The 20,089-nt window shown below is 31.3% G+C and overlaps 1 protein-coding gene and 1 non-coding gene across 2 annotated transcripts in view; both read right to left on the bottom strand.

The window, feature by feature from the left end:
• Positions 1-8,177, bottom strand: part of LOC109837612 (dihydrolipoyllysine-residue acetyltransferase component 3 of pyruvate dehydrogenase complex, mitochondrial-like) — an 18,345-nt gene extending 10,168 nt beyond the window's left edge. The window contains exons 1-7 of the mRNA XM_020405930.1: positions 7,983-8,177; positions 7,687-7,783; positions 2,175-2,299; positions 1,995-2,092; positions 1,872-1,915; positions 61-116; positions 1-16 (exon numbers count right to left, since the gene is read on the bottom strand). The exon at positions 1-16 is cut by the window's left edge and continues 59 nt beyond it. Of these exons, the coding sequence (XP_020261519.1) occupies positions 1-16; positions 61-116; positions 1,872-1,915; positions 1,995-2,092; positions 2,175-2,299; positions 7,687-7,783; positions 7,983-8,015 (469 nt within the window). The 5' untranslated portion in view covers positions 8,016-8,177. The remainder of the gene's footprint in view (positions 17-60; positions 117-1,871; positions 1,916-1,994; positions 2,093-2,174; positions 2,300-7,686; positions 7,784-7,982) is intronic.
• TRNAT-UGU lies at positions 18,687-18,758 on the bottom strand. The gene has a single exon. It is a non-coding gene; the product is annotated as a tRNA-Thr (tRNA).

Genomic DNA, 20,089 nt, shown 5'->3' with positions numbered 1-20,089 from the left:
ATACAACCCAGTAATACTATGCATTGATGCAGCCAGGGAAAGCAAGACAGCAGCTCATACCTCAGTCATGGTGGGAGAAAGAGATGGCATACCAATTTCTTGATGAGGCGGTAAATCTGAGACCCAACACAAAAATTTTCAGTAAAAAAAAAGTTATCTTTCACCTTCAGATTGTAGTGAACAATAAATGTTTAGTTGAAATACATAATTCAATGAGAACACAAAATATGACCCACGAAAAAGAAATGTTCAAAATTGGTTGTTCAACTTATTGAAAAATAAAAATTGAAGGCAAATTTTGTTAAAAAGAGAGTTCTAAAATTTTACTATAATGATAATTATCTAGCTGATTAATTGGAGAAATTTATCCCTTACATCTGACGAATCTGGCCTTACACCGTTAGATATAAGCATATTTCCTTAGACAACGGCAGTGGATAACCAAGAAACTTAGGAGTTAGGACATATATTTCAGGGCTAATTTCACAAACCCCCTTTGACCTTTGGGAGTTTTCACATAATCCTCATAAACTTTGTTATGCCATTTATCTATATCTATGCTTGAAGACTTCATTGTTATGTCAAGTATCATATAGTTAATACAATTATGTTGCTACTGATCAATGTTTTCTATTATTGAGAATTTGATCAATGTTTTCTATTATTGAGAATTTTTCTATTAGAGACTTGAAAGTTGAAAGAATAGGACAAATAACAGTCTTTTTGATAAACATATACACTTTTTCATTCTGTATAGTTCTTTTGTTAATATTATGTGATTGTTACACGTCTATTTTAAATCATTAAATATGCATGTGTCGATTTTTTAGATTTTCTTTAGTTGTTCTTTTTTTTTTATACATATTTAAATTGTACCACTATTTGACATTGCGCTTTTTGCCACTATAAACCCAAACAGCCTTATCCACTATCGGTAACCTTGGGTACATTGCATGTAAATGACAAACTTTGGAATTTTCCTTAGTGAAATTTTAGTTATTTGCAAATTATTAGTGAAGGTCCTGTTGGAAGATATTAAAGTTTTTTTGGGGGGGTGGGTGGGGGAGGTGTTGTGAGACACCCCAAAAATTAGAGGTGGAGATGTGAAATAAACAAAGTCGGGGGTTATTTGAAAAGCCCCAAAGTTTGCGGGATTATGTGAAACTAACCATGTATTTCATTCAGTGTATTAAAAATAGGCCGATTTTATCGATTTATTGCCGATATATAGGGTTTGGGCCATGGCAGATACAATTTTTGCAAGAATTTATCACATATCGTTTTTGCCGATTTGTCCCGATGTATCCGTGTAAATCCAATAAAACAGCCGATTTCTCATGGGTTAAAAATCATCCGATTTTCTACAATTACATTGTATGTGAGCCGGTTCCAATTTGGGGACAAACCCCCTCTTTTTTCCATATTCAACCCGCATCCACTAAACAAAAACCATGCTATCCTATTCTATTTCACATCCGCTCGTTTTGTAACCCTAATTCTCTCTGCCTCAACTGTTCTTTCCCTCAAATCGCTCACAAATTTCTCACTCGAAGACCTCTATCGACAACCTCTCTCGAAGATCCTCTCTCGATATTTCATTAAATGTGCTTAGATTAAATTTTAGGACATTATATTATATACGTCACCATCCAATATGACACTGATTTTTTCTACTTAACCCCGATATATCCCTGATAACCTGGATCCAAGATGAACTTTGGCCATCCGATATATTTTTGATAACTGATATTTAAAACCTGATTTCATTATCAAACTTCTATTGGCACATAAAACTATTACTGGATGAATCACTCTAGATTGATATATAAATCATCAAATAAAACTACGAAGTATGAAAAACAGAAATATACCTGAATTACTTGAAAAACTTCTCCTCTGAGTTGCATATTGAATACTGATAAGAAAGCAATTAGAGATTTTTGTTTGTATATTAATTAATTGGAAAGGAGCAGGGATGAGAGGTCTGCACGAACCATGAAAGGGAACTATTGGACACCATGCTGGTCATTGGTGTACTAAGTTTAGATGATAATCTAGAGAAAGCACACTTAGAGTTTCCTGGATGAGATATCTGAACAAAAACCATAAATAAAACCATGTTAGTGCACAAATAAGAAATGAAGGAAAAAAGCAATGTTTCCAGCTTTCATCACCTTGAAGATGCCAAAATATTCTTGTCTGCATCCACCCTTCACTGTTTCAGTCATGATGGGAAGCTCCCCAATACCATGAAACGGCTCTCCAGCCTCTTTGCCATGTAAACCACATAGGTTGCTTCCTAAAAATGGGAGAACAGTCAAAAAGGGAAGGAGAAAACTAAAATGTACGAAACAATAAGATTGGAAAGCACGAAATCAGTAAGGAGGTCACTAAAGTAAATTTAAGTCAAGGTGATACAAGAAAAATACATGTGATAGATAAGCCATTAACTACTTTCCCCTGTGTGATTTAATTATGTCCACATGGTACATAAGTCGTTAAGCAGTTTATTTAACAGATCCACTCAGCTAGACGAGAAGCCAAGAATTTTCCACATAGAACAGTTTAATATAGTAGAATCAGATTACTGATTGATAGAAGTTTTGAGGGTCGCATGAGGACAGACTAATTATAAAGTACAAATCTTGAAGGAACTAGAATTAATATTTGAAGGCACTACACCGTGAAAATCAAGTATAAAAGTGTTGAAAATTTTATTTCAGGAAAACAATTTTCTATAGACAATCAGTTTGCATTAATAAAATGAAATCAAGAAGAAAAAAGATATTACAAATTTACATTAAAGGATAATTGTCTACTTTAATAATGTCCTGAAATTCTGTGAACGGATGTGTATGAATTCAGTTACATCATGTAGTTAACCTGCTTAGGATAAGAAAGGTGGAAGGACAATAAAATATATAATATATAGATTTTTTTTTTTTTTTGAGGAGCTGATACTATTATTCACATTAGTTCATAGCAACCTACACCATTGGTTTTAAATATCTTATCTCTAATATAGCTGATATTATCGGTTGATATAATCTTTTATAAGGCTTGCCACAAAATGATATGGTCGTTATGTTTTTTACCGCTTTTTGAATATGCTTGAGCAAAATATCCTCGATAGGGCCAATATATCAACTGATATGTTGGCCAATATGTCATTTATCTGGCTTGTCATAAGACAATATATTTTTGCAAAATTTCTTTGGTATTTTTTAGCAAAAATTCCACCGTTTGAAGTTTTTTCGAAAACTTTAGTAGGCTATTTTCCCTAAGTTTCTACAATTGGTTAGATCTTAAAGATATATTATTTATAATTTTGTATGCTTAGATTTCATTAAGTATATTTAGATTGTATTTTAGGATGTTATATTATATATGCGCATCATCCAATATAGCACTATAACATTTACTACATATCACTAATATTTCTCTGACGTATGCAATCCAGTATTGATTTTGCTCATCTCATCCCCTATATCCGATATTTAAAACCTTGACCTACCCTTAAGCAAAAACAAACCACATATTTTGAAGCAAAAAGACATGACTTTCACCTTTCCTCTTCACATTTTGAAGCAAAAAGACATGACTTTCACCTTTCCTCTTCACAGTAATTGGAAATATTTAATTGGCTCAATATGATAAAATAAATATGTTATAATCTAACCATTAAAATAGGACTATATGATTTTTCCAAAGCTGCCTGCCTCATTGCTAAAGTTGTGGATTAGGTAATGGAAGATTCTAGGTTCAGGACCGAGCTACTCTATAGCCAAGAAAAATATGAAATTATATGAAATAAACAAGTATATGCACTTATAAAATATAACACCTTACAATCATAAACCAAACTAATTGGACAATTATAATTCCCTCCTTTATGGAAACTTTAAGTTGCTAACAAAAAAATGAGCTACACCTAATTAACAAAAAAAAGATAAATAAGAAAGGGATAAAGGCATACACTGTGTGTATGGAGATAGAGATAAATATAGGGTCACATTCATTCAATGTCTAAGTCTTATATTGCAAAAAAGTGAGAGAGAAAATCAGAATGAAAAGTTTAATAAGTGCTAGAGAGAAAGGATTGAGATGAGCAGAGTGAGGAGAAATAAATTTGATGAAAAAAATAATCGATGTTGCATTTGATGCTCACTTAAGAATCTTGGGCATTGGAGTTGTTTATGGCCATGATAAAACACTAAATTCTTGGTGAGTATTGATGATTAAGGAAGATATTTAATATATTCCAAAGCAATTAAGAATTGAAGGCTTGATAAAAAAAGAGTGAGCTTTGTGATAGTGAATTGATAGCGTGTATTAGTATAAAATTGGTATGCCTCGATACTAACTAAAGTGCGCTCTTTTAAAACATCATTTTTGATATTGTTGATTTACAAATACTGCTTTGAAAAAGTTCGAAGTGATTAGCTAAACACGTCAATCTAATATCTCATTATGTCATTGTACATGGATGATAAAGTTGTTGTATGCACACAACAATTCCCTAATCCCCAATCTTGGGGCCATCCTATGCGAAAACTTTTCTGCATTCAACGATATTAAGGGTTGTCTCCTATGTAACTATCTCAACAAACAACTACAGTATCCTTTCTGACCTGCTTAATTCCAATTTTGCTTCAAATCCTGCCCCTTGTTGATCCATCAGTTATAATCCTAACATTTTGAGTCACACTAGTCGATCAACATTAAAGGTCAAACCAATGCAATCAGTTTCCATCATTTTCTTCTCAAGTGGAACTACCAATATGTTCTTACAGCTACACTTGTGTTCTGTTCTTCCAGCTCATGTTGTTACTTATCCATCTAAACATAATCATTCAAAGTACATGCGTCTTTTAGGAACTTTTGACTAATTACTAGACATTTTAACATGTAAAGCATGGTTGTATAGCTTTAAAATTTTCCTTCAACTTCAAATACATTTCAGATAACATAAAACTCAAGAAGCACTCTCAGATAACATAAAACTCAAGAAGCACTTTCATTTTATCATCCTTCTTTCAGAACTTTATTTCATAAAACCCTTCTTAATTCACCACCATGATGAAAGGTTGATCCAAAGAAGCACAAGATAAGTTTTTCTCAAACATCAATAAGTTCTATAACCACATTTCTTCTCACAATATTTTGCCAGAGCTAAAATTTTCTAAATAATACATTTTTGTGCTCTTGGTTTTGTACCTTTAATATTTTAAGCTTCTCTTTGTAATCAGGAATGATCTGTCCTTTGTGTCATTAATTGATTTAATATCAACAAATATCATAAGATTCTTTTACATTCGTAGTTAGTTCCCTAAAAAAAATGCAATGAGATAAAGACATAATGTCAAATCTCGGTGCAAGCACGTGGTATGAATTTGTTTCCTTCCAATTATTCAAAAATTAACCATCACTCTACCGAGCATATTCTTAGAATCTTAACTACATCAATATAATTGTTACTCATTGATTTCTTTTATAGAACCAGTGGCGGATCCAGGATTTCAAGAAAGTGGTGTCATTACATAATTAATGAATAAAATAATTTGCAATAATTCCTAACAAGTTTTCATATATTGTAAAAAAGTACATAATCACCTCATAACTAGCACTATCAAATATATCTTTTTCAATATATGTCATTTAACAATCATGGAGCCAATGCTTAATCATTTTATTCCGCAACTTTAGCAATTTTGAGAAACTTTGAGAAGCATTTTTAGTCAAGTTGATTGTTAGAATCTTAAGGAACCCCTTGGAGAAATACGAGTGAAGAAACATGAGCAGAGATAAAATTTATATACCTTAGACACTCAATTGTATATTAACATATATAGCTTTCAAAATATTATGAAGTACTAGAACTAAAAAGAGATTTAACTATTAATTTGAAAAGAAAGGTAATTATACATCAATAATATATGCGGAAAAACATTAAGGGTAAGAATTTTCAAATTGTTCCGAGAAGAATAACAATGTGGATGAGATGTAAATTAAAAAGATATGAGATAGCAAGGTAAACCATGGATTCTATTTGGGAATTTTTTAACAACTTAAAACTGAAATTTTTACAAAAGGCCAACCCTTGATCTAGAATATTATGTGGATCCATCCAGTCATGTGAAACCACTTCTCAATGAGTGGATCACACCATTGTCTGGAATCCATCAAATTATCTCGTTAGGGCACTTACTATAAGTTTTTAGAGGAAAACTGAGGCAATGTAGATATTTATTCTATTTATCAGTCATTAATAAAGAGCTTACATAGCCAACCCTCGGTATATAAACAGATCAGATATTTTTGAACACTTTACCTACGTCTTTGCTCAGTTACTCTTCTAGTAGTTTATCATCTGGGTCATAAGTCATACGCGTGACATAATAATAATTTGTATTGTACAACTTTATAAATCACCACCATCATTCATCAACTAGGTATCAAAGTGTTCCCATTCAGTATGCATAATTGAAATAATTATAAGATCATTTAATCACCTATAATCTCTTTTTGTCTAAACATGTCCAATCAATGTTTGTGATTAACTTGATCCATGATTATACGCATAGCTTTCAAACCCCCATTCATCCTTACAAGTAGATACCAGAGTGATTCCCATCCATTCAAAACAAAAATTATGGGAACTGATTTAACTGTAATATCTCCCCTTCACCAAATAGACCCAAACTTCAGGACACATATCATCCTATAATCCTTCAAGCTTTCATTTCTTTATAGAATCTCAAACTTCATAAGTTTGGGTTTTTTCATACTTCCTAGGACCATTTGGTTCTACAATAAATTATTTTAGGAGAATCTTGCTAAACTTACACAAGTACATCTTTCTCTAAAAACTTACTCCCTCTCTATGAGTCCATGACTCTTTGATCTCCACTCGTAGACTTAAAATTGACTTGTGATTCCAGTTACCAGTAACCACTTTAACCATTTATAGCAAACACATTTATACGTACACCAACATAATGTCCAACTTTGTACAAATTATCATAAACTTTAAATTCAGCCTCTTGGCATGTTAGCTTTCTTTTTGCTCGCTTACATTTTTTTCTTCCGAAATCCATCATTTTTACAGTTGGCCAACGTTTAGAAAATGTCCTCTTTACTTCCTTTGGACTCCTCATCCTACCCCAACTCTTTATTTATCAACTCACTGCCTCAAAAAGTTCCTATGACCTTGATAGCCTATTGATGTAACTAGCATATTGCTCCACATAACATTATTCTAATTTATGTTTTCGACTACCATCTTCCATCACTTTGTTCTTCAAAAGTATCAAGTTCTCACCTTCCACCAAGTTGTTAGTCTCGTTTATTATAGTTCTTATCTTTCAGCTTTAAGCATCAATATTTAATGTGATCGATCCATATTTCCTAGCTAAGGTCTCTCAAACTACAACTTTACGGTCACAACATTTTAAAGAAGCATATTGAAAATTGCTCCATTCAATTCTAACAGATATCAAATCCTCCTCACTTTGTATGACCTTACAAAATATAAAACGTGCATCTTTCATTTCATTATTTATCTAATTTCATGCGACATGTCGAGGCTTCCAACGAACTGACAAATGAAGATCCTTGTTTTGGTTCCATCAACGAACTGACAAATGAAGCACCACCAGCAAATATTAAAAATTAGAAATTGCATACCATCTGCTTTGCCCGTAAACGCGCCAGCAGCCTTCGAGAAATTGCGGACAGTGACAACACGCTCGTGGCACAGGACGACATCCCGGGCACTCCGCAGCTGAAAAAAGAAATACTTTTTTTTTAAAAATCGCAGCTAGACAATTGAATTACCTAGAATCATTAAAAATTATTACATCAAAATCAAAAGAATTGAACAAACATCAAGAGTTCGGATCAAGTGATGTTTCTACTAATTTACGATCCCATTTCGGTCAACCATAGAAAGAATTAAGCAAAGGAGGAAGGAGAATCAAGACCTGTCGATTAGCGATGCTCGTGCCGCGCCACATACCGCCGATAAATCGCTCGCCGCTACAATGATCCCAAAATTCGCCTGAGATTTAGAAAGCAGAGCAGAGTAGTTGAGTTAGGGTTGGAGTTTTTCTGTATATTATTTGATGAAGGAGATGATGGATTTGGGCAAAGCGGAAATAAAATATGCCTCCTTTCGATACGTGACGGGGTCGGGCTTGTCTCGAGTCGGGTTGGCTATATACTATTATGGTTTTTTTTTTTTCTTTTAAAATGGGAGATTCGTTTTAATACCACAGTTTTTATTATCAATTTTTATATCAATATCGTGTCATGCTTCGTATCATACTTATACTCCTTATAAAAGTTTAGAAAAAACTTTCCATGGTTAATATTATGATGGAGAATCAAAGAGTTTAGTTTTCATTGAATTTTCATTGGCTAGGAATTGGATAGAGACAAAATTATCAATTTATTAGTTAAGAACTCACAAGTACCCCAAAAAAATTGTTATCCTCGTATGCCTGAAACAGAGTTTCTGCCATAGCCTATAGAGATATAATTTCATGGAAGAAGACTATGGCAAGCAATGATATTTGCAAGCCAAATAAAAGAAACTGAAGACTCTATTATTATTATTTGTTCAGAATCTATATTGCAACCTTTACTGATATCTGCATGTAGAATCAGGGATTATCTGTCTATCGAAACTAAGGTATTTACATTGCTCATTTGCATATAGCTTCAAATTCTTTCATAATTTTCCTTAAGATAGGATCTGTCGAGAGTGACATAGTCATTTTCATAGCCAATTTCCTCTAGGAGTCAGGGAACTCGACGTCCCGAGCTACTTTGGTATCTAGATTCCATCTTGTTGTCGACTCAAGTCAAGTGTGACGGTTGGACTCGAAGGGTGGACATATGACGAGCACGGGTTCAGCACGTTAGCGTTAGGTGGCTCAATTGATGATGATGGACGGGGATATGTGTGTTCTCCCTAAGAAGTGACTACCAAAATAGAATTTCTCATCTAACTACTATATATATTTTTTACTTATGTCTTCTTTGTACTTTCTTCTTTATATTAATTAAGTTAATTGGTGTCTGATCAGTTAAGTTAATAAGACATGGCTTAGTAGGAGGTTTGAAGAGGGAAGATAAAGTAGAAGGAGGTGCAATAAGGTGCAAGGAAGTATATACATTCTTATGTTTTTTTTGTTGGTAGGAGGGGAGAAGAGAGAAAACACTTCAAATTGTATTTCATTTGCTCTCTCCTCTTGAAATCCTCCAATATTGAATATTGAGGGATTTCTCTCTCCTTATTTTTTGTTCATTTTGAGTTATCTTTTACTCTACCTCCCTTCTCTTTGCCTTTCCTTCTAAAAACCCTCTACCAAAAGATACTTTAGATTTTTATCCCTCCCTTTACTTCCCCCACTATCAAAACAAATTCTATTCCAATCGTATATCTTTAATTTATTATTAAAATGTTATATGTTATAAACTTTTTTTTGACATAATATATGATAACTATATCAAAAAAGTTAAGAACTTTGGCTTTTGTTCTTTTGCTTTCTTTTGGTTGATTTTTTTATTTTTTTATTGCACAACAAAGTTTTTGAAAGGACTTCTTAGCTTTTTGACTTATTTTTTGGTAATTTATGCGAATTGATAGTTTAAGATATTCTGTTTATACTACTATGCTTTCAATATATTTTAATACCAATTTTATGTTCCTATAATTTCATAATTAATATCTAAAATTGATTATTAAGTTTGTTAAGAGAATTTCATAATTACTTAAGACACAACATTTTAGGAGATGCTAAAGTAATTGGCATTCAAATTTTATAGTCACAATTCACTAATATTGTATGCAATTGGCCCATGTCTTCGCTTCAATTAAGATAATATTTAAATATTAAAGCCTGCATTGTACGGGTTAGAAGATAACATGTGTCCAACCAATTCTATCTTTCTAAGAATTTTCATTAAATTAAAACTATTCGCATCATAATTAGAAATTTTTATCTATAAAAAAATTTAAAAAATCTTATAATTAAATATTTATTAATTCTAAACATATTGTAACTATCCACAATTAAAAAAAATCAAATAAATGTCATGTGTCCCTCCTTGGTTATTTTAAAAATTAAAATTCAATAAACCTCTCATAACTTTGAATTGAGATCTAAACTCTCAAATTATCTACAGCCCTCACTAACTCCTAGTAAGTTTGATAATTTTAGGAAACACCCAAAACATTTAAATTTTTTCACTTTGAGGTTATCCCAAAATTTTACATCAACTAAAATTAACCCTCAAACACAATATATATCCCTCAAATCATTCATATTTGCAAATTAACCCATAAATTTACAAACAATCCTAAAAATATGAAAAAGTACAAATAGCTACCTAAAAATTAAAACTACAAATAACATGTCGAAAAATTCAAAAGTTACAAAAAACACTTTAAATTCATAAATATTACCAAAACATAGTAACAAATCATTGAAAATTAAAATAAACATATAGCCCCCTAAAAATTCTAAAATTGCTAAAATTAGGAAAAAAAGACTTTTGAAATTCTAAAACTATAAATGACCCACAAAAAGATTCATAAATTATTATTATCCTTTATTTTTAGTCTATTTCTTACTTAACTTGGCTGTGAAACATTTTTTATTTCAATGTAATAACGTAAAATTATTTATTGTCTATCTACCTATGTAGTTAATCAAAAATATTAAAATTACCATGACCAAAGTCAAAATTATATGGTCAATTCACATTAAGTATAATTTACCATAAATAGTGCACGAAGATCAAAATCCTTTTATGAAAGAAATTTGCAAATAATTTGATTCTCATTGCAATGCTATGTTGTCATTGTATAATTTGCTCATATTCACAATATAATAACCCAATTTTTATACCCTATACAATTTAATAATTTAACACCTTTAATGTGATGCCGCCATCAGGCTAATACACTGTAAGGAAAGGTCATATACCAATAATCATGTATTTTAATAATGAGAATTTTTCCAAGCCCCCTAAAAAGTTGAAATTGTAAAAAAACCCTTGAAAATCTAAAGTTGAAAAAAAATCTTAAAATTCTAAAATTATAAATGACCCAAAAAAACAAACAATCTCTTAAAAAATTCAAAAAGTACAAACAACCCTCTTTAAAATTTGAAAAGTACCATTAACAGCCTAAATAGTAAAAAATCAAACAAATACATTAAAACCAAAAAAAACAATAAAAAGTAAAGTAAAAAATAACAGACCTTTTAAATTAGAGTATTAAAAAGAAACACCAAAAAACTATAGAAAACCCCAAAAATAAAAAATTACAAATAATCTTGCCGAAATTTGAAATTAGAAACAAAATCCCTTTATAATCCAGAAATTAGAATAAACCTCTTAAAATTTTAATAATCACAAACAAACCTCTAAAAATCTGAAAATTATAAAACATTCATTATCTAGGGATAGATGCAGAGATTCAATGGAAACCATTCTAACGAATGGAGTTGACTATATTTTGGTAGTCGGAATCCTTCTAAATTAAAGAAATGATGACCTATATCATTTCCTTCTTGCTTTTAAATTAAAACTCTTGTTTTTTTAAACATAAAGCTTTTGCTTAGAATAGCCCATTTTTAGTTCAAGGGTTTCTCTAAATTGAAGTTTACCACTTAGCAAGTTTCGATACTAAGGCTTAATGCAATCAAGTTCGTAGTGTGTACCAATTTTGTCATATCCTCTTTTTTAGATAAGGATACCGTTTTAATTCTACCCACCTCTTTCATTTATTTTAGAACTCTTGAATTCATTGTGGAATGATTCCTATATCGTAATAATGTATACCCCTTTTTTCTTTTTCTTTTTGAACATCCATTCTCTTTTAATCTCGAATCGTAAGGGATTTACTTGTCCATATATCATTTTGTTCCATTCAATCTTTTAGGTCCTTACTCATCTCGACGGCTATGCTATGATGACCCTTGAAGCATATACGCGATAAATAGACTTCTTTAATCATGCTCTATATTCTTGCTTGAACAGAATCTCTCTATAAAAGAAGTAGAATGACTAATTCCATGAGAAAGTCTTTTTTCATGAGGTATAACTAGCAATTCTCATTTACCTGTTATAATTGACCAAATTCCCCTTTCATTTAGAAATATTGAATACATCTAATATTTTGAGCCTCATTTTTCTCATTTGAAGACACATGTCAGAGTTAGAGCATCCCAATCAAATTGAATGAGATGAGAGTTTATTAGTCTGAAACTCTAAAATACAAATTTTGATCAAATCACACATTACAACATACTAGTCCTTCTAATTCCTTATGTAGCTTATCTAAAAGATTCCTGATGTAACTCGGAATTGCCAAAAAATTATTTGGGGTTACGTAAAAAATGTAAAGTTTACTGGGTTATTGAAGTGTATTTTGATCATTTGACTAGACATAATTACTAATGTTAAAATGCAAATTTCGATCAAATCACACATTACATTATACTAGGCCTTCTAAATCCTCATGTGGCTTATCTAAAAGATTCGTGATGTAACTCGGAATTGCCAAATACTGTTGCGGGTTAAGTAAAAAACGTAAAATTTACTAGGTTATTGAGGTGTATTTTGATCATTTGACTAGACATGAACTGATGATGTTAGTTTTCAAGGTTTTTTGCCAAAAGTCATTGGGGGTCTAGCGAAATTATAGAAGATATTGGAGATTTAGTTCGAAACACTAAACTTATTAAGAGTTCAGTGAAATTTAATCATATGTTAATTTTAAGGGTTTCCTAAAAATGCAAAAAAAACCATGAAAAATCTAAAAATTAAAAAAAGCTCTTAGCATTTTAAAATTACAAATGACACCTGAAAAATTCATCAATTACAAACAACCTCTTAAAAATATAAAAAGTATAAACAACCCTGCTTAAATTTAAAAATTACAAATAATCCCAAAAATTTTATAATTTCAAACAAACACACGAAAAATACAAAAAATATGAAAAAATCCATAAAAAGTAAAAAATTTATAAATAGCATATTAGAAAATTTAAAATTTCAAGAAACCCCTTAAAGTCTAAAAAATCGTGAACATACCCTTCAAATTAGAAAATAAATAAATACTAATAAAATTGCAAGAAACCACAAAAATTATATAAAAATACAAACAAACCCTTGACAAATCTAAAATTAGAAACAAAGCCTTTTAAATTCAAAAATTTCAATCAACCTCTTGATAATTCCAATAATTACAAACAAATCTCTAAAAATTTTTGAAAATTATAAGCATCCTATATTTAGGGGTTTTTGCCAAAAATTATTAGGGGTTAAGTAAAAACATTGTAGAACCAATCGGGTTGTTAGGGTGTCTTTTGGTTATTTGACTATACATGAGATAATGATGTTAATTTTGAGGAAATTATGTGAAAAGTTATTTGGGGTTTAGTAACATTGTTAAAGATATTGAGGATTTAGTTTCAAATTTTAAACGTATTGGAGGTTTTAGTGAAATATTATCCTCATTTTAATTTTGGATTTTTCAATATGTACCCTCCAAATTGTAGGTATTTTTAAAATTGCCCTAAATCATGATAATTGTAAATTTTGTTCTAAAATCTTTTTTGTTCCATCAACTTTGCTCATCACCGTAGCTTTAATAATTATAAAACAAAAGTTGACCTACCCATGCAGACATGGGCATAACACATATAATTTAACTAGAAACCGATAACTTTTTTGAAAGCAATTACATCTCTTTTCCCTAACTGATAATCACATTTTATTACATTTTTATATCCTCATTATTTATTTTATTTAAATAAAAATAACACTAATAATATGTTTTATCTTAATTTACAAGTTAATGAAGAATTAATAATTAAAAGTCTAAAAGAATCAAATTTCCTGATTTTCTACTATATATTGAAGCTCAAATATGAAAACAAAAGAAGGCCCAAGAAAGCTCAAGGATCCATAAACAGTAAAAGAATTTTTAATAAAAACTTCATTTGGAGGGGGAAAAACTTAATTGAGAAGACTTTTCAGAAATTATAACTTTGTTGTAATCAATAAAAGATTTTTTTGCCTCTTCATATTTTTCTTTCCTCCTATTATCTGTTGATGAAGATGAAGATTTGCCTTCAAGGAGTTAGAATCCTCTTGAAATGTAAATTTCTTTTTTTTTTTGCTTAGATATTCATGTTTTAGGATTTTATTTTTTTGGTAGATTAATTAGATTTATTTTGATGCCTTGTAAAGTAGATCCAGTTTCATGTTTTTATTTGTGTATTATTTTCTTGCATTTTTATTTGGTAATATATATTTAATTTTTTGTGTTTTTCTTTTTACAATTATATTTACTGTTCATAGTTTAAATCTTTATTTGTTTATTCTTATTCTTACTTTTGTAGTTAGTTTTTGTTTTTCTTGTATTTTATTTTCTTTCTTTCATACTCTCTAGTTTAGATTTTATCTTTTTATTTTTTAAAATGTGTAAGTAAAATTTTGTAGGAATTCTAGAATTATATGAAACCAGTTTAATTGTTTTTATGATTTGTGAATTGCTCTCTTGTGCTTAAAATGATCATGTTTAGAATAATCAACTAGAGAACTAATTGGTAGAAGAAAAGTTTGATAAGCTATGATTAGTTTGAGTGGTCTGATTGTTTATACTTATGAATTCTAAAAGCAATTCCTAGTTGTTATTCTTTTCATGAGTGTTAATTTTACTTGGATGATAATTTGATAAGTTATGCTTTTCTTTAGTGGTTTGATACTCTATGCTTAACAAATCTAAAGTAAAATATGATAAAAGAGAATAGTTCATAAATTCTTAGTAAGATTGACTAGTGGATTCGATTCTAGATTCGTAATATCTCTAATTAAATCCCTCATCTTTTACTTTCTTGATTTTCCTCTTTATTCTTGATTTTCCTTTATTTGTTTCTTATTTTTCTCTAATCTAGCACTGTTTTATTTACATATAACCACACACACTCTCTTTATCTCTCCACAATTGTCACTCTTAATTGTACACACAACACACAACTTAGAAAACCAAATTTTATTATCTCCTACAACACCTTCTCGAAGATTCAACGTCTTTTATGATATAATTTGATAGTTGTGCATTTACAACTAAGTTTTATTTATTTCCTATCAAGTTTTTGGCGCCATTGCCAGAGAACGTGCTTATAAGTAGGATTTTTCTATTTTAATTTTTTTAATTTATGTAATTTATTATGAAGGAACTGTTTCGAAGATTGAGGATTGAGGATTGATTAAAGATTGAAGATTTGCTTAAGGTAAGTCTTTTTTTTAGTATTTTTAATCCCACCCCTTTAGTTAGTTTCTCACAATTAGAGACAACTAGGGTCTAAATTTTTTTTTGTCAACCCTAATAAAATACTCCCACACTTGTTTTCCTAATTGTAGTGAATGGATTGCATTCACTTGAGCTTAGTAGGTTGAATTTGATCCCATGTCCTTAGGGTTGGCCACAAGTTGACTCGAAAATTTTGCCTTCTCTCCCTCTCTCATAGCACTAACGAATTGACCAAATTAGGTTTCTAACTTAGCTATGACTTGGGTGTTGGAATTGAGCATTTGTCTAGTTGTTTGCACAAAGAATTTCAACCAATTTTGTCCTAACATTAAATACATGTATGGTTTCATGAACTACCTTTATGTGGCATCTTTTAAAATTAATTCATTGCTTTTAGCAAGATTTTCTAATAAAATCTCAAAGTTAAACCACTAAACTTAAGGGGGTTTTCTGATATTTTTGAAGTTATACGGGGTTATCTGATTATCGTCCAAAGTTGAGGGGAGTTTTTTGGTATTTAGTCTTCCAAATATCATACTGGATTCGCATAGTTATCTGCACTAAACATTATATATATATATATAATATATATATATATAATATATATATATATATATAGTATATATAAGTATTAGAGCGAAGAACTTGGGTGTCAACTTAAGGTGGATAAGTGAATTAGTGGTCCACCAAACTTTAAGTATCACTCATATTAACATATAAAAAGTCACTCATATCATGCCAGTATCCCTAGGAAAATCCAAGGGTTAAAAAGTATGAGTGGATGTCCAACTTTAAGTGGACACAAGTATTTGCCTATATAATTATATATAGTATAATATATATATAATTATATATATAATTATATATATATATATATCCAATAAGAAAGATATAGTATTTATACTATAATCAACCAACTCAGTGGGGAAAAGTTTTCTCTTTTCAATGATTGCGAAATGGTTAACTGTGGAAAGTGATAAATTTGGCATATATATATATATTAGACACACGCACGTACGCGCTCTCGCGCACACACACGCCACGCACGCACGCACACACACATGCACGCGCACGCACGCCGGTACACCACACGCGCACATGCCACATTACACACGCACGCGAAGACGCACACGCGCACACACACGCGTGCGCACACAATGCACACGCACACGCACACACCCAGCCAGGCCCAATATGCAAAAACGCCACGCACACACACATGCACGCGCACACACACAAAGACACAAACACACGCACACGCGCGCACACACACGCAAGGCCACGCACGCAAGCACGCGCACCCATGCCAAGCCCACACACGCACGCACGCCACACGCACGCGCACACGTACACAGGCACTCACACAGAGACTCCAAGTCACAAGACTAACAAAATATGATACACACACTCTCTCTCCAAGTCACAAGACTACTAAAATATGATACACACACTCTCCAAGTCACAAGACTAACAAAATATGATACACACACACGTAGAGACTCCAAGTCACAAGGCTAACAAAATATGATGATCTTCTATAGCTATTGTATCTTTACATTGATTTTAAAGATGGTTTTGAGAGTTGATATTCAAGGTTAAAACTTAAGGATGGAGTTCAACTTTTTTGTTGTTTTTGGTTCGATCGAAATTAAAAGAGAAGAAAAGAAAGTGAGAAAGAAAATCACTTTTACCTGTTTGGTTTGAAAAAAAGCAAAAAAGAAAATAAAAACAAGAGAAACTGAAAGGAAAATGGACCGAACTTTCCTTGTTCGCAAAATTTTATCAGGAGGAATGAAATGATGAACTCTCTAGGATATAGTTACGTGGTCACCGAATTTGTTAGGGGCTGTTTGGTTGTTGTTGGTAAAGTTGTGTATTTATGACACAACTTGAAAAAATGTTGTCCACCTCATCAATTTCAGTGAGCAACTTTTCTTTGTTTGTTTTTTATTCCATTAGAATCATAAATTGCTTGTTTGGTTTGCAAAATGTAACTTTAATTGCTTGTTTGGAAAGTGTAAAAAGTGGTTATTGTGTTGTCCCTACTCAAATGATTCCATTGACCTAACCCCCTCACTTCTGACACATATGTCAGCTTTCCTTCAAAATCAGACCATTTTGAAGGGATTTGTGAATCCATGCCACATCGGCATAATAAATCACTTTACACTATTTTCACAACTACAAACAAACAATTAAAAAAAAGAAAAGCTGACATTGGGACCCACTTTTTTACACTTTCTATCTTTTTACATAGTAAAAACTTACAACCAAACAGCCCCTTAGTCGCCCGCTTTATTTCATGTGGGGCCAAGTAGAATAATTAAATAATGTACTTAGTTTTAGGCACAAAAATAGTCACTTGTTCTGTGAGGGTAGACCTGTCCATCCGGGCCGGCCCGGCCCATAAATCTGGGCCCAGCCCGGACAAAACCGGAGCCCGGACCAGGACCCGGGTACCCCAGGCCGGGTCCGGGCCCGGGCCCGACCGGGCCGGGTTCCGGGCCGGCCTGGACCTTTTTTTTATTTTTTTTAATTTTATTTAAATTTTAAATTACAAAAAAAGACAAAAAAAATAATAAAAATAAATAATTTTATTAATCACTTAAAATGATATAAATTATAAATAAAAAATTATAAATATAAATTCTTTATTAATAATTAATAAATTATTTATAAATTACTAGTATAAATTTATTTTTGGACAACCCTATATGAGGGCCCCACGTGGCATAAGAAAATGGCTACCTGGCTTTGTAGGTTTGCCATAAGTTTAAAAAGTTTTTATATTAGTCCTGTAAATCTTTCATATTTCGAAACAAGTTTAAATGATTAAATTTCTACTAGGTCCTTCGAAATATATGTCAATTCAGAATTGTTCCTTACAATCATTTAAATTGTCATTAGGTCCCAACTCTAATAAGTTGTTCCAAACTAATCTCCAGTTGCTACTTTTACACTTAACTAGAGGAGGGACTAACTTCAGAATTACATGATATTAAGCGGCTTACTAGCAATTTAGAATAATTTGAAGGACTAATTTTAAAATCACTTAATAATTCGAGGCCCTAATAGTAGTTTTAATGATATGAGAGACTCCTTTCAAAACATGAAAGATGTAAGCGACTAATATTGAAAATAGTAAAATTTTGTATGCATAGGAACGTATCCATTTACTAAAAATAGACCTTTTTTTTAATATAAAGAGCCGATAACACTTGTATTGAATTTTCGTCTAGAAATATAAATTTATAAAAGTTACTAATATATAGATTGTATATAAAATAAGTTAACTGTAGCTTCTCATCATCATTAATATTATTATTATTATCTCCGAAAAATACCTTATAAATGCCCTCACGCAGGATCGAACTACGGACCTTCAGTTTACAAGACTGACGCTCTACCACTGAGCTATAAGGGCTTAACGATCGCTGAGATCACGATCGCAATTAAAAAAAAATAAAAACACGAACAAATTCACTATCATAAATAAAAATTGTGTTACTTTCCCTCACCAAATCAAATGGAAACCCCAAGTCTTCATCTCCTCCGATTAATCATAAGCTGCAGGAAAATCACGGCTCAAGTGACGGCCCCCCGTACGAACACCATCATCGCCATGGCCGACTCCAGCGAGCAGGACTCCGCCTCCGACGCGACGCCTGCTGCAGGCTCAACCGCCACCCTCGCCCCCGCAGCTTTTGGGACTCCAAGACGGCGTCCAGGGTCGGAGAGAAGCTTGGGTCCAGATTGAAGGCCATCGGGGTCCGCGAAGTCGGGATCGACGTTCTGTGAGAGCATTGGTACTCCATTCCTCTATAAATGGAGTGTCATTGGTTCCAATGGTGCAACTGTAGCACCCTCTATATTAAGAGGGAGCTATAGTAACCCTCTATATTTGAAGGGTTTGGCTCATATAGAGGGTGCCCTCTATAATACTATTCATATATTTTAATTCCAATTTTACCTTCCTATCTCATTATAACTTTTCATAAATACCAATTGTATCCATAAATATAATTAAACTTATTATTTAACTTAATATAATTTTAAATTTACTCGTCTATTTTAAATAAAAATTATATCATTGAAATTGTCGTCTATTTTAAATAAAAATTATATCATTGAAATTGTCTTGCCGAAACCTTCAAAATGAGACTAATATTTAATACTTTTAATATTAATTTAAAATGAGACTAATATTTAATACTTTTAATATTAATTTTAAATTTATCATTATGAAATGTTGAAGTACAAAGAATTTAAAATACATCAAGCTTAAAAAAAATTACATTATTCTATTACCATGTCTTTGTCATAAATGTTCATTGAGTGCATTCCGAAGTTCAAAGTGAGCCTTCCGATCTTGGATTTTCCTATACCGAGTAAGGAATCGTCTTAAAATAAACTAATTTTAAAAATATTTTATTAACGAATATTTTTATTTTATTATATTAAAATAAACTAATTTAAAAATAACTCTAAAAATATTCAATATTAATCTCATTTAAAATGTTTCGGCGAGACGGTTCTAAAGATATAATTTTTGTACAAAAATTAATAAGTTTTAATTATTTTATTTACATTATTAGTTTGTTAATGAAAGATTAATTCATATAAATATAGAGGGCATAATTGGAGCACAACTTTTACAAACCCTCTATATTTGAGGAATCTTGAAGAATATTCTCTTCAAACCCTCCAAATATAGAGTATACCATTGGAGATGCTCTGATAGAACCTTGTTACCTT

This window comes from Asparagus officinalis, chromosome 4 (assembly GCF_001876935.1).
Source record: "Asparagus officinalis chromosome 4, Aspof.V1, whole genome shotgun sequence".
In the NCBI taxonomy this organism is placed as follows: Eukaryota; Viridiplantae; Streptophyta; class Magnoliopsida; order Asparagales; family Asparagaceae; genus Asparagus; species Asparagus officinalis.
This window is presented reverse-complemented; position numbering and strand designations above follow the sequence as displayed.